Source organism: Phascolarctos cinereus, unplaced genomic scaffold, assembly GCF_003287225.1.
Source record: "Phascolarctos cinereus isolate Bilbo 61053 unplaced genomic scaffold, phaCin_HiC Scaffold_2;HRSCAF=192, whole genome shotgun sequence".
Lineage (NCBI taxonomy): Eukaryota > Metazoa > Chordata > Mammalia > Diprotodontia > Phascolarctidae > Phascolarctos > Phascolarctos cinereus.
The window spans coordinates 292148591-292161942 of NW_027555625.1; the positions used below are offsets into that span (position 1 = coordinate 292148591).

General features: G+C 36.1%; 1 protein-coding gene across 2 annotated transcripts in view; it reads left to right on the plus strand.

Moving 5' to 3' along the window:
* GPATCH1 (G-patch domain containing 1) overlaps nucleotides 1-13017 on the plus strand; it is a 50098-nt gene extending 37081 nt beyond the window's left edge. Inside the window, exons 17-20 of one of the 2 annotated variants that reach the window (XM_020985034.2) lie at nucleotides 550-657; nucleotides 6522-6646; nucleotides 9185-9330; nucleotides 12713-13017. In XM_020985034.2, the coding sequence (XP_020840693.1) occupies nucleotides 550-657; nucleotides 6522-6646; nucleotides 9185-9330; nucleotides 12713-12743 (410 nt within the window). In that variant the 3' untranslated portion in view covers nucleotides 12744-13017. Of the gene's footprint in view, nucleotides 1-549; nucleotides 658-6521; nucleotides 6647-9184 lie in introns of both variants that reach the window. The other variant, XM_078150100.1, reaches the window with a different exon arrangement.
* Nucleotides 13018-13352: the final 335 nt, after the last annotated feature.

Sequence of the window (13352 nt, forward strand, 5' to 3'; positions counted from 1 at the left end):
ACATATTTCATTTGATTTGTGTATTCAGTCATAGGGATGTAGAACTGCAGCACTGCAGGCATTATAAGTAAATAATAGCCATAAAAAAGTGAAAATTCACTTGACTTCTTAGGTCCTCATCTTTGCAAATCCAGGTTTGGATCTTCGAAAAACTATACGGAGGTCTAATTTAATACATTCTCTAGTTGTTTTTTCGGCAGGAAAAAAATCGTATTCTAAAGCTATATGGATTTTATGATTCCTTCTGTACAGTTATGTGTGCTAAAAATCTTTTACTGGCAATATCTATTATGTTTATTAACCTAGGTATATAACTTTAATCTTCTGGCAGCCTTCATGATGAAAAGTTCCATATAAATATAAAATGTTGCAAATGTCAGTCCTTTTCTTTTGAAAATATGGGAAAGAAATAGGATTATTAACTTGTACACTGTGATTAATTTTTAAATTGCATCATTACTTTATAACAGAAGATAATCCTGCATATTTGTACATTTTTTTCCTGAGGTGTTTCTTTTTGAAAAATTAAAATATGCTTATTTTATCCAGTCAGTGCCCTGGTGGTCAATGAGCCAGTGCCTCCTGTTACTTTACAGAAGATGCAGCTTGATGAAAGAGAAGAATTTGGCCCACGGCTCCCTCCTGTGTTCTGTCCTAGTAAGTTGAGGACCCTGGGTATACATATTTGCTTCACAGATAATATCCATTCTCTTACTTCTGAATTTCTTTTTTTTAATTTAAATGTTTTAAATTAAATTAAATTTTTTTCTTCTAAATTTTATTTCAATTCAATAAACAGTTACAAAATACCTGTTATGTGTGAAACATCTTCCTAAGCAACAGTGATGTGAACATGAAAAAAGCCCTGTTATTCTTGCCCTTGGCAAGACTACACTTAATCTAATGGAGTGAAGCAGGCAGAAGGAAAAATATGATGTACCCAAACAAAGTAGAATGTGATGCATGAGCAAAGGAAGACAGGTGGACTGCTTTCAGCTGAAGTCAGTGAAGGTTTCATAGAGAAAATGACCCCTAAGCTGGGCTGTGATGGTCAGATCAGCCAAAGGAGAGGAAGAGAAGATGTCTCTAGGCAGGGAATTGTTCACACACATGCACAGGCGTGGAAAGGGCAGGACATTAGAGATGACCTGTTGTCTAGTGTGGCTGGAACCAAGAATAGAAAGAAAGGAGTCAGTGTTAGAGCCAAAATACGGGGAGCCTGATTGACCTGTTATGGTGCTGAGAAGTCTGTATTAAAGCTATTAAAATAAATTTTTCATAGAGAAAGTATGGTACACCAAAAAGAGCCATGGGCTCTGGAATGAGAAGACCTGAGTTCATCTCTTTCCTCTGAGACTTACTGTCTGTGTGTCCTTAGGCTTATGTTCCTAATTTATAAAATGAAAGGGTTGGAGGAGATGGCCTTTGAGGTTCTTTCCAGCTCTGAATCTGATCCTTTGAGGCAGCTGGGACTTGGAGTCAGGAAGACTTATATTCAAATCCTGCCTCAGATATTAGCTTTGTGACCCTGGGCAAGTCACTTAACCTCTCACAACCTGTTTCCTCATCTGTAAGATAAGACTAATAATAATAAGACCAATCTCAAGTAGGTGTTATAAAGATCAGGTGAGGTACAAAGAACTTTTTAAAAGTGTTGATATGTTAGTTATTATCTTAACAAAATAAGTTAACTGCCTTTAATAAAGCAAGCAGATATTGTGAGTTAGTGTTCTTGCAAATCTAAAAATAAAATTCACATTGTATTCATGAAATCATGAAATTGAGTCTTCTGACTCTCAACACAACGCTCATTCAAACCTACCAAGCCACCTCTGTAAATGCTCAGGTTATTGTGTACGCTGGCAAGCTCAGGAAATGAATGTAATAATTTTGTGGTCATTGCTTTAATCAGACACTGAGATAACTTGTACAGAAGATATCCTCATTTTAAAGATGAGGACACTAAGATCCAAAGAGAAATTAATAATGTGGAATCTGTTTCTATTCCATCTGATCATAACATTTGTTGGTTTATAGCCTTCAAAATCTTTTCTTTTTTTTTTGTTTTGTTTTGTTTTGTTTTTAGGCAATTGGGGTTAAGTGACTTGCCCAGGGTCACACAGCTAGTAAGTGTCAAGTGTTTGGTCTGAGGTTGGATTTGAACTCAGGTCCTCCTGACTTCAGGCCCGGTGCTGTATCCATTGCGCCACCTAGCTGCCCCCTTCAGAATCTTTTCAAAGAAAAATAACTTGAACTTTACTTTTCATCTTTTAAAGATGTTGAGTATGAAAATCTTAAGTGTTTAAAACTTTATCAGTCTTTAAAAAAAAGGTATGGAAGGACTTTTGAAAAGGAAAATAGTATAGTATAGTACCCTTAAATCTCTGTACTAAGAAACAGTATAGCACTTAGAATCTTCTAGAATGCTTGGGTTTAAGTCCCAGCCCTACCACTCATTTCCTGATTTAACATAAATCCGTCCCTCTGAGCCTGTTTCCTCATCTCTAAATAGATTAATGTATTTTCTGGAAGGCAGTATGATATAATGGATGAATAGCTGGGATCAATCCCACCTCTTTTTTTTTTTTAATAGTGTTTTATTTTTTTCCCGATTACATGTCAAGACAATTTTTAGCATTCACTTTTACAAGATTTTGAGTTCCAAGTTTTCTTTCTCCCTCCCTTCCTCTCTTCCCCTCTTCCTAAAATGGTAGGCAATTTGATATAGTTATACATGTGCTATCATGTAAAACTCATTTCCATTATTAGTCACAGTTGTGAAAAAAGAAACAGATCAAAAGGAAAAAAAACATGAAAAGTAATAAAGCAAGTGAAAAAAGTATGCTTCAGTCTGCATTCTGAGTCCATCAAGTCTTTATCTGGATATGGATAGTATTTTCCTTCATGAGTCCTTTGTACTTGTCTTGGATCATTGTGTTGTTGAGAAGAGCTGAGTCATTCATAGTTGATCATTGCACAATGTTGCTGATACTGTGTACAGTGTTTTCCTGATCTGTTGATTTGACTTTGCATCAGTTCATACAAATCTAAGTTTTTCTGAAATCTGCCTGTTCATCATTTTTTATTGTACAATGGTATACTGTTACATTCATATACCACAGCTTGTTCAGCCATTCCCCGATTGATGGTCGCTCCTTCAATTTCCAATATTTTGTCACCACGAAAAGGGCTGATGTAAATACTTTCCCTTCTCATGATCTCTTTGAGATACAGACTTAGTAGTAGTATTGCTGAATCAAAGGGTATGCACAGTTTGGTTACTCTTTGGACATAATTCCAAATTGCTCTCCAGACTGAGTGGATCAGTTCACAACTCTACCAACAGTGCATTAGTGTCCCAATTGTCCTACATCCTCTTCAACATTTATCATTTTCCTTTTTTGTCGTATTGGTCAATCTGATAGGTATGAGGTGGTACCTCAGAGTTGTTTTAATTTGCATTTCTCAAATCAAAAATGATTTAGAGCACTTCTTCATATGCTTATAGATATGATCTCTTCATTTGAAAACTGCCTGCTCATATCCTTTGACCATTTATCAACTAGGGAATGGCTTGTATTTTTATAAACTTGACTTAGTTCTCTATAAATTTGAGAAATGAGGCCTTTATCAGAGACACTGACTGTAAAGATTGTTTCCCAGCTTTCTGCTTTCCTTCTAATCTTGGTTGCATTGGTTTTGTTTGTGCAGAAGCTTTTTAATTTAATATAATCAAAATTATCTATTTTACTTTTCGTAACGCTCTCTATCTCATGTTTGGTCATGAATTCTTCCCTTTTTTTGTAGATCTGACAGGTAGACTACTCCTTCCTCTTCTGATTTGCTTATGATGTCACTCTTTATGTCTAAATCATGTACCCACTTTGACCTTATCTTGACATACAGTGTTAGATGTTGTGCTATACCTTGTTTGTCCCCTGTTGTTTTCCAGTTTTCCAAGCAGTTTTTGTCAAGATGGTGACTTCTTATCCCAAAGGCTAGGATCTTTGGGTTTATCAAGCACTAGGTTACTATAAATCCCACTTCTGATACATAGTGGCTGTGTGACCCTCTGTAAGACACTTAACTTTGTAGTGCCCTAGATAATTCTTTTTAAGACAGTAAGCTGCAAAGCAGGTGCTAGTAAGCATTGGGAAAGGGAGTTTTCTCACCAGAAGTTCCCTATACCCAATAAAATCATAGGTCTGCCCCAGGGAGGTGGGGGAACAGTGGGGGTGGGGGGATGGGTGAGGGAAGGGACAGGACACACCTTTTAACTTCCCTGGATGGTTGTAGGGAATCACAAAAGAAGATAATATATTTAAAGTACTTGGATCTGAAAAACGCTAGAGAAAAATCCATTCACAGGATCATAGCTCTAGAGCTGGAAGGGACCTTAGAGGCCATCTGTAGTCATCTACCCTAATGTTACAGATGAGGAAATGGCGATCTTTATAGTCAATATGTCAAACTGTTGTGGTTTCTAATAATGTGGTATCAGTAACAATATAATTTATGCCATTTGTAGATCGGGGGCATTAAGTCTATTCTATTGATAAATGTTAACCTAACCCTCTGCAGCACATTCAGCATGCAGTGGATTTGGGGGTTTAGATGAAAGTGCAGGTCACATTATTTTTTCCTGTTTTTCTCTTTTAAGAAAACAGAGTAGCATTTGTTTACTGTGTAGGGAGAGACTATAAGCATTTATTAAGTGCCTACAGTGTGCTAAGTGCTTTGCAATTATTATCTCATTCTATCCTAACAGCCCTGGGATGTAGGTGTTATTATATTCCCCATTTTACAGTTGAGGAAACTGAGCAGATAGGTGCAGTGACTTGCTCATCTAGTCTGTCTGAGGTCAGATTTTAACTCGTCTTCCTCATTTCAGTTGTAGCACTCTATCCCCTGTGTCACCTGGCTGCTGATCATGAAGTATTTATTTTCATCTCTTTCAGGGGCCCTTGGTGAAAACTGAACTAGCGAGTATACTTTTAAATGTCTAATCTTCTTTATGTCTCATTTTCATATAATATTCTGAATTTCATTTTAGTAAAAAGCTTCAGTTTGATAATAGGTGAGTAAAGTGAATATTCACAATAGTGTGAAGAAGAATATTGATAACTTGTCAAAAAGATTGGAGTAAGTAAAATTGGGCAAGTGTATACTAAGAGATACGTTTCTAATGTTAGGGTTAGAAAACAAAGACATTTCCGTCTTTGGGATGTTGGAAAATAATGAAAACTGAAACTTTTGAACTCTCTTGAGTATAAAATGGGTTTACATTGACTTAATTATTTTATTTGTTGTGAATTTCATAATTTTTTGTTGTTTGACAGGTTCTAAATTGTATTATATAAAAATATCTTGGTCTCAAGTTTGAAGTGGTAAATTTAGCTTTGGGGAAAATACTCTGCTTATTAATTGTTCAGCTATTTAAAAAATGTTATTGACATCTTTTGTTCTCACATCATTCATCTGTCAGTACCTCCATCCCTATTCCTGACTAGAGTTCATTCTTTATCATAAAGAATTAAAGAGGAGAAAAAAGCAGTTCAGTAAAACTAATCAACAAATTAATCAAGCTCTACAATGTACCACATCCACAGTTCTCTACCTCTGCAAAGGAGGCAGGGAGGTACATTTGATTTCAGATCATCAGGATCAAACTTGAATAGTATAACCATACAGTGATCAGTTAGGTTTTTTTGGTTGAATATGGTCTCAAAGAAGAGATATTAGAAGACATTCCCCCCTCCCCCCTCCCCCCAACTACCTCCTATCCTCCATATTCCTTTGTCAAGGTAGAAGGTCCAGGGGTGTGGAATGGTACATATATTTTCAGACATTTTTGGTGTATTAATCAGTTTTGCTGATTTTTTTTCTCTCTCCTTTCTCTTTTTCTTTCCTTTTAAATATTATTCATTATATGGGATGGCCTTCTGGTTGGGGGGGAAGGAATACAGGGACAAATTTTGGTGGTATTGAAGTGTATTTTGTTTCTCTGGTTCTACTTATTTCACTTATCTCAATTCACATAAGTCTTCCCAGGCCTTCCTGGTCAGCCATTCTTAATGATACAATGATAGATAAATGGTTTTTAGTTTAAGAGGCTCTGTTTTTTAGAACGACTGTTTCTAAAACTGATTTTCTAAAATAGCTGATCTGATGGTAAATTAAAAATGTGTATTAGCAGAATAATTTGATTTTTATCCTCAATCTCTCAAATGAGAATATAATAGAGTACATAGGTCTCATAATGGGTACGTGCTGTGGTAGCTCTTTAAAAGTGCTAATGTATGGTGCCTTGTGTATAATTAGGCTTACAATAATTGTTTGTTGAATTGGATTAAGTATACTAATACATTGGTATTTGAATGCAACAGAAATGAGTCCACAGACACAAATTCTACCTTAATATTAACTCCAATCTTTAGTGCTAATTCAGTTTTGATATCTTCAACCTTTTTGCTCCTGTTAGCTTGTGTGTTTTCTACACTTTAACTTGAATTTAATTTTAGATGCTCGTCAGAAACATGAACCTGTGCCACAGTCCAGCTTTTTGGAAGGCCACCCAAAAGAGAAACCTAAGAAGAGCAAAGAAAAACGGAAGACAAAGAAAGACCACAAGCACAAAAAAGAAAAGGTAAATTTGTTCTTGGTGGAATAGGTGGAAGAGTGCCATTGGTGGTTGTTTTCCTGGTCTGTCACATGCTTTTTCTTCACCTAAAAATAATTCTCAGGCTCAGTCCTCAAAGCCAGACTGTGGTAAGCCATCAAACCCTCAGATTCTGAAAGGTGAATCCTTGGTGCTCGTACGCCCTTCCCAAAAGGTTAGATTTTTATGTACAAACTTTCCTTTTTTCTCTGAAGTTTTTTCTTTCTAAGTAAGAAAATAGATGTCTTCAAGTGTATTGTTTTTTTAGTAATATGAACAAAAAGAAGTTTCAGGAGGATATGCAAATGCTGTTGTGTATCTTAGAGTAATGAAAGTATTTTCTAAGCCTGAGAATGCCTCATGTTGACTGTTGAGTGCCAAATGAGAACATTTCTGAGAGCATTTCTTGTTGGGCTTAGCTTGATTTTAGACGTGAAATGTAGTTAGCAATTAGAAATATTGTGTGCTTTTAAAAAATAGTTGTATTTTTGTCATGGGTGAAGTCTGTCAGCTAGATAAAAGTTTGTTAGCAAGTAACAAACAAATAGATTGTTCCTAATTTGAAAGTTTGCTTCTCAATCTGTTGATGTTTATTTTCCTATTCTCATTGGAGCTGTTGGCTCATCAAAAAGAGATTAATGAGTTTTCCTAGGAGAAAAAAAGCATGGTTTATGACTTCCAGGTGCAACAAATACCATTTTTATATTCTAACAACTGCTACATACACCACTCAGTGTTTTTCAATCTCTTATAGAGGTGGTAATAGCGTAATGGACAGAGCCCCTGGACTTTGACTCTGGATAGCAGGGTTTTAGTTTAGGCTCCCTTGTTCCCAGGCTCCAGCCAGAATTTCTTCATCTATAAAATGTTGATAATAATCCTTATACTATCCATTTCATGGAGTGGTTATGAGTAAAAGCAAATTATAAACCATAAAGCTCTATGTAAATTGGGAGTAGTTATTTATTATTATCATTCAGTTTCTGATATACCTGTGAATTTTACAGGAAAGGGAAAGCATCTGTCCAGCTAGCCTTCCACTGGCCAAGCTATCCATTTGCTGTTAGACATATTTAGTGATATAGAGACACGTATTAGAAATGTATTTTTTCCACCATATTACTGTTAATACGTAGTTTCCTGTCACACCTACCTTCTGTCCATTACCCTTTGGTACTAATTGGCAAGAAAGATTTTATGAAACATTAGAAATTCCTTGGTCATATGTTGTTTAGGAAACAGTGAAATTAAACATTGTTGATGACAGAAGTGTCAGCATGAGTGCCAGTTCCTAATTTGCTATTTAGTAACTGATGTTAGACAGTTGAAAGACTTTTAGCATTTGAAATGTTATATTTTGGTAATGATTAAACTAAATACTTTACTTTTTTTTCTTCTTGGGATCATAGTGTGATCTTTTGATCTGAGTAAGTTAGTAATGGAAGCTGAGGTAGAATGTAGGATAGGAAAGTAGACTAGAAATAGCTCAATATTAACAGACGAGAGAAAAAATACGTAAGAATCATACCTCCTTTATTTAGTTTTAAAAAATTTATTAATTTATTTTGATTTATCAACAATCACTTCCATATTCTTTTGAGTTGAAAATTTTTCTCCCCCTTTCTCCCCCCCACCCTCCCCAAGACGGCACACAATCTGATATAGGCTTTACATTTACATTCCTATTAAATATATTTTCACAGTAGTGAAGTTGTAAGTAAAAATTGAAACCAATAGGAGGAACCATCAGAAAGATGAAACAAAACTCGACAGAAGGTAAAAATAAGTGATAGTGAAGAATCATACCTTCTTGAGATGAATTAAGGGGTTAAAAAGTATCGTAGATAAATTTTAAAATAAAATTATTTCTTAACTATGTTTTCTTGTTTTTACGAGATGATAGTCGTATTGTTTTTCTGACTAGCCCCTCTCTTTATGCATTTCCATGATGTCTGTCACCCAGATTTCTAGCCGTTCAGAAGCGTTCAAGAAAAACAAGGTCACTTGAGTTAGACCATCTTGAAAGTGCAGTGTCTGCAGGACTGTGCCCTGAATATGTTTGTTAAGGAGTTAAAGTTTGTACCCCTGTGCTGTGTAAATATTGTTATTTCTTTGCTACACCAAAGTATGCTGGATTTCATTTTGAAATTGGGTTTTTTTGTTTTTAATGAACCCAACTGTCTTTTTTCTCATTATTATTTTTTCTAGAATGTATCCATTTATTCCAGAATACCTCAAAGCTTCACACTAAAACAAGGGAAATGCAGAACTAAGCAACTGTATTTTTCTTTCTTTCTTTCTTTCTTTCTTTCTTTCTTTCTTTCTTTCTTTCTTTCTTTCTTTCTTTCTTTCTTTCTTTCCTTCCTTCCTTCCTTCCTTCCTTCCTTCCTTCCTTCCTTCCTTCCTTCCTTCCTTCCTTCCTTTCTTCCTTTCTTTCTTCTTCCTTCCTTCCTTCCTTCCTTCCTTCCTTCCTTCCTTCCTTCCTTCCTTCCTTCCTTCCTTCCTTCCTTCCTCTCTTTCTTTCAGAAAAGGAAACATAAGAAGCATAAACAGAAAGGCAAACAGAAAAATAAAAAAACAGAGAAGAGTAGTAGTTCGGAGAGTGTTGATAGCAGTGACAGCCAGAGTGATTCAGAGGTCAAAGACATATCACCTCAGGAACTTCTGAGAAGGTATGGCATTCTTTTGTATTCCGCTGACATAGAAATGGAGCCAGCAGGAAGAATGGATTCAAGGCCTTGAAGTGTAAGTCAAGAGACCTGAGTTCTGGTCTTGGTGCTAAACATTGAAACCGTTACCTTTGTTACATCTTAGTTTCTTTGGATTTCCCCATCAAGAGGAATAAAAGGTTGAAAGAGATGATTCCTAACATTCTTTTTACAAGTTCAGGTTATTTCTTTACATCTGTATGCAGTACAGTTAACACTAGGAGAACCAGAATTTAAGACTATCTCAAAGGACCAAACTGTTTCAGTTGACACAGCGCATGTTTTTTTTTATCTGCAAGACAAAGAAAATGGAGATGATAGGATAAAAAATTTTATTTCAAAGCAGAATTATAATATTTTTGCATTAATTGATGTACCTGGTCCTTCTAGTATTGAAAGTACACGTGGCTCTGTTTTGTACTTATTAGCCTTTACAATGATAATGGACTGAGAATTAGGTTTTGAAATAAAATCCTCAGTCATATTTGATATTGAAGTAAAAACCACTTTCCAAAGGTCAAACAGTAAATTATTGATGGACCCCAGATGAGAACTCTTCTTTGTACTTCTTTTATAACACAATTTATATTAATTCAGTTCAACAGTTACTAAGTGCCTATTATTCTCTCCTGTTTTCTTCATTTCACAGCACCTTGATATCATCTCTCTTCCTTTCCCCCAGTTCTGACAAAGAAGTGGCCCTTCTCCTTGCCAACACCAACTTCTTTACATGTGCACTTGATCCATCACCTCTAGTCTATTGCAGAGCAAATCCTCACTCATCCTCCTCCCTGCTAATCTTCAGTCTCTTGCTATCTGTGGTTTCCTTCCCTATTGACTTCAAACATGGCCAAATCTCTCCCATCCTTAAAAAACCTTCACTAAACTTTACTCCTCGTCCTTTAATCTCTCTTTCCTCCCTTTCTCAGCAAAAAAAATTTGTCGAGACTCACTGCCTTCCTTGGTCCTTTGCATCTGGTTTCTAAGCTCAACTGCAACTGGGCTCTGCAAATTCAGCTGAGGTCGAAGCTGAACCTGCTCAACTAATATGAAACTTCTTTCTCTAGAGTTATCAATGATCTCTTTATTTGTCAGATCTGATGGTCTCTTTCATAGTCTCTGCATTTGTTACTGCTGCATTCTGCTGACTTTCTGCTGCATTTGACACTGGTGACCACCCTCTCCTCCTACACATTGTCTCACTCTATTCTGGTTTTCCCACCTGTCTTGAATGTTCCTTGAGAGCCTTTTTTTTCTGGCTCATCAGCTATATGATGCCCCCCTCACTGTCTTCTTTTCCCACTATTCTTTCTCAGTAACCTCACCAGCAGCCATGGGTTTAACTATTTTCTCTGTGCAGATGATTCCCAGATATATACATGTGTATATGTGTGTATGGGTAGATGGGGTGCGGGATGTGTGTGTGTGTATCTATTTCTGTGTCTGTGTATCCAGGCCCAGTCTGTCCTCTGACCTTTAGTCCCACTTTACCAGTTGCCTATTGGACATTTCAAACGAGATGACTTAGAGACATCTTATACTTAATATGTCTAAAACTGAACTCGTTATCTTTTCCGCTAATGCTCCTCTCTTCCAGACTTCCCTATTTCTCTTGAAGGCACTGTCATCTTTCTGGCCTTTTGGGTTCATGACCTCAGCATTATTCTGCACTCCTCACTCTCCCTTACCCCATATATCTAATCTGCTGTCAGATCTTGCTGTTTTTAACTTCACAACATCCAGCCCCTTCTTTCTATTCATGCAGTTTACTATCATTTAGGTCCTCATCACCCCTTACTCACCTAGATTATTGCAAGCCTCCTAATTGTTCTTCCTGGTTCAGGTCTCTTCCCACTCTAGTTCACTCTACACATTGTTGCCAAAGTCATTTTAGTTGAGCACAGATTTGATCATTCTAGTCCCCTACTCAGCCAACTCTGGTGGTTTCCTGTTGCCTCTAAGATAAAATAGAAACTCTCTTGTTTGGCTTCTAAATCATTTCACAATCTGGCCTCAACCTGTCTTTCCAGCCTCATTAGATATCATACCCCCTCCCACACTCTGCAGTGCAGCCCAGTTGAGCTTTTTTTCTGTCCCTCATACATTCCATCCTCCACCTGCTGTGCCTCTGTACTGGCCATGCTGCGTCTGAAGTGCACTCCTTAATTCCCTCTATTTTAGAAGGTGAAGCACCATCCTTTACATGAAGCTTTTCCTGATCCCCCAAACTACATTGTATTTATTTTGTATGTGTTTGTATTTATTAACTTTATATTTATATTGTATGTATTTTTACACATATTGCCTTCCCCATTATAATGTAAACTTTTTAAAAAAATTTTATTTTTATTTTGATTTATCAACAATCACTTCCATATGCTTTTGAGTTGAAAATTTTTCTCCCCCTTCCTCACCCCCACCCTCCCCAAGACGGCGCACAATCTGATATAGGCTTTACATTTACATACCCATTAAACATATTTTCACGTTAGTGAAGTTGTAAGTAAAAATTAAAACCAATAGAAGGAACCATCAGAAAGATGAAACAAAACTCAACAGAAGGTAAAAATAAGTGAGAGCGATTCGACTTCCATAGTTCTTTCTTTGGATGTGGACAGCATTTTCCATCCCGAGGCCTCTGGAAGTGTCTTAGATCCTTGTAATACTGAGAAGGGTTCAGTTTAACAATATTAGTCATTGTATAACGTGGCTGTTATTGTGTACAAAGTCCTCTTGGTTCTTCTTACTTCACTCAGCATTAGACTGTATAAGTCTTTCCAGGCTTTTCTGAAGTCAGCCTGTTCATCATTTCTTATAGCACAATAGTATTCCATTACATTCATGTACCACAACTTGCTCAGCCATTCCCCAGTTGATGGGCATCCTCTCAATTTCCAATTCTTTGCCACCATAATGTAAACTTTTTGCAAGTGGGAATTGCTTCACTCTTTGTATTTGTGTTCCCAGCATCTAGTACGTAGAAGGCAATTAATAAATGTTGATTGGTTAGTTGATGTGCAAGGAATTGTGATAGGGCTGGGAGTAGAAAAACAAAATAGGCTCTGCTGTGAAGAAGCTTAGATTTGACAACTGTGTGCTGTTAGACCAAGGATCATGTTGAGAGGCACATTTCTGAAGGTAATGAGCCAGTGATAGAGAGATGACCAACTTTTGTTCTGTTCTTATTGACTGACCAATGACTATAAATTGATTGCGTTGAAAAGAATATATTCTAACGTTCTTAGTGTTCAATTGGTAGAGAGGCAATAAAGATGAATGTTAGAGAATCCCACAAAATATATTGTTAAAGTTTAGTGATACTTGATTTTTAATTTTCTTTTTACAGGCTGAAACGTCTTCCATTAACAAAGAAGTAACCTGTTTCTTTAATTTTGAACTGGGTCTGATCTCTCTTCTGAAATTTTGATCTCCTCTATGATGGTAGATCAGTTATTGTATAATTCATGCAGTGTACAGATTATATTTATATATAAAGCTATGATTTGAAACAGATTTTTAAATCTTTGCATTTCAAAGTCTGAACTGGAAAGTTGCAAACTGGGCTTTAGCTAGTGGCAAAAGAATAAAATTCACAATGTGCATTTTAATTAAAATATAATTTTGCATAATAAATTAGTAATTACAATTTTATTTCCAATTCTCTAATGTCTGTAATTTACATAAAGAAATTAAAATTGTAAACTAGTACATGACTCTGTTATGAAGAAGGAAGACATCCACATGGGAACACTTTTATGAAGAAAGAAAAGAAAAGTTAAAAGGGAAAAAAACCCCAGAATCCATATCAGTTACCAAAATGGATTTTGTCCTTGTTGTTTCTTTTCTTCTAAACTAAAGCTTCTTGTATAGTAGCCTGGGATTCTATCTAAGAGAATCTATATAATTGTACTGATGGCCAGAGGCACCGTATGCCAGTTAATATTTCATTTCAGTGTTATAGGGATCTGGTATGTTGTTTAGGAAAG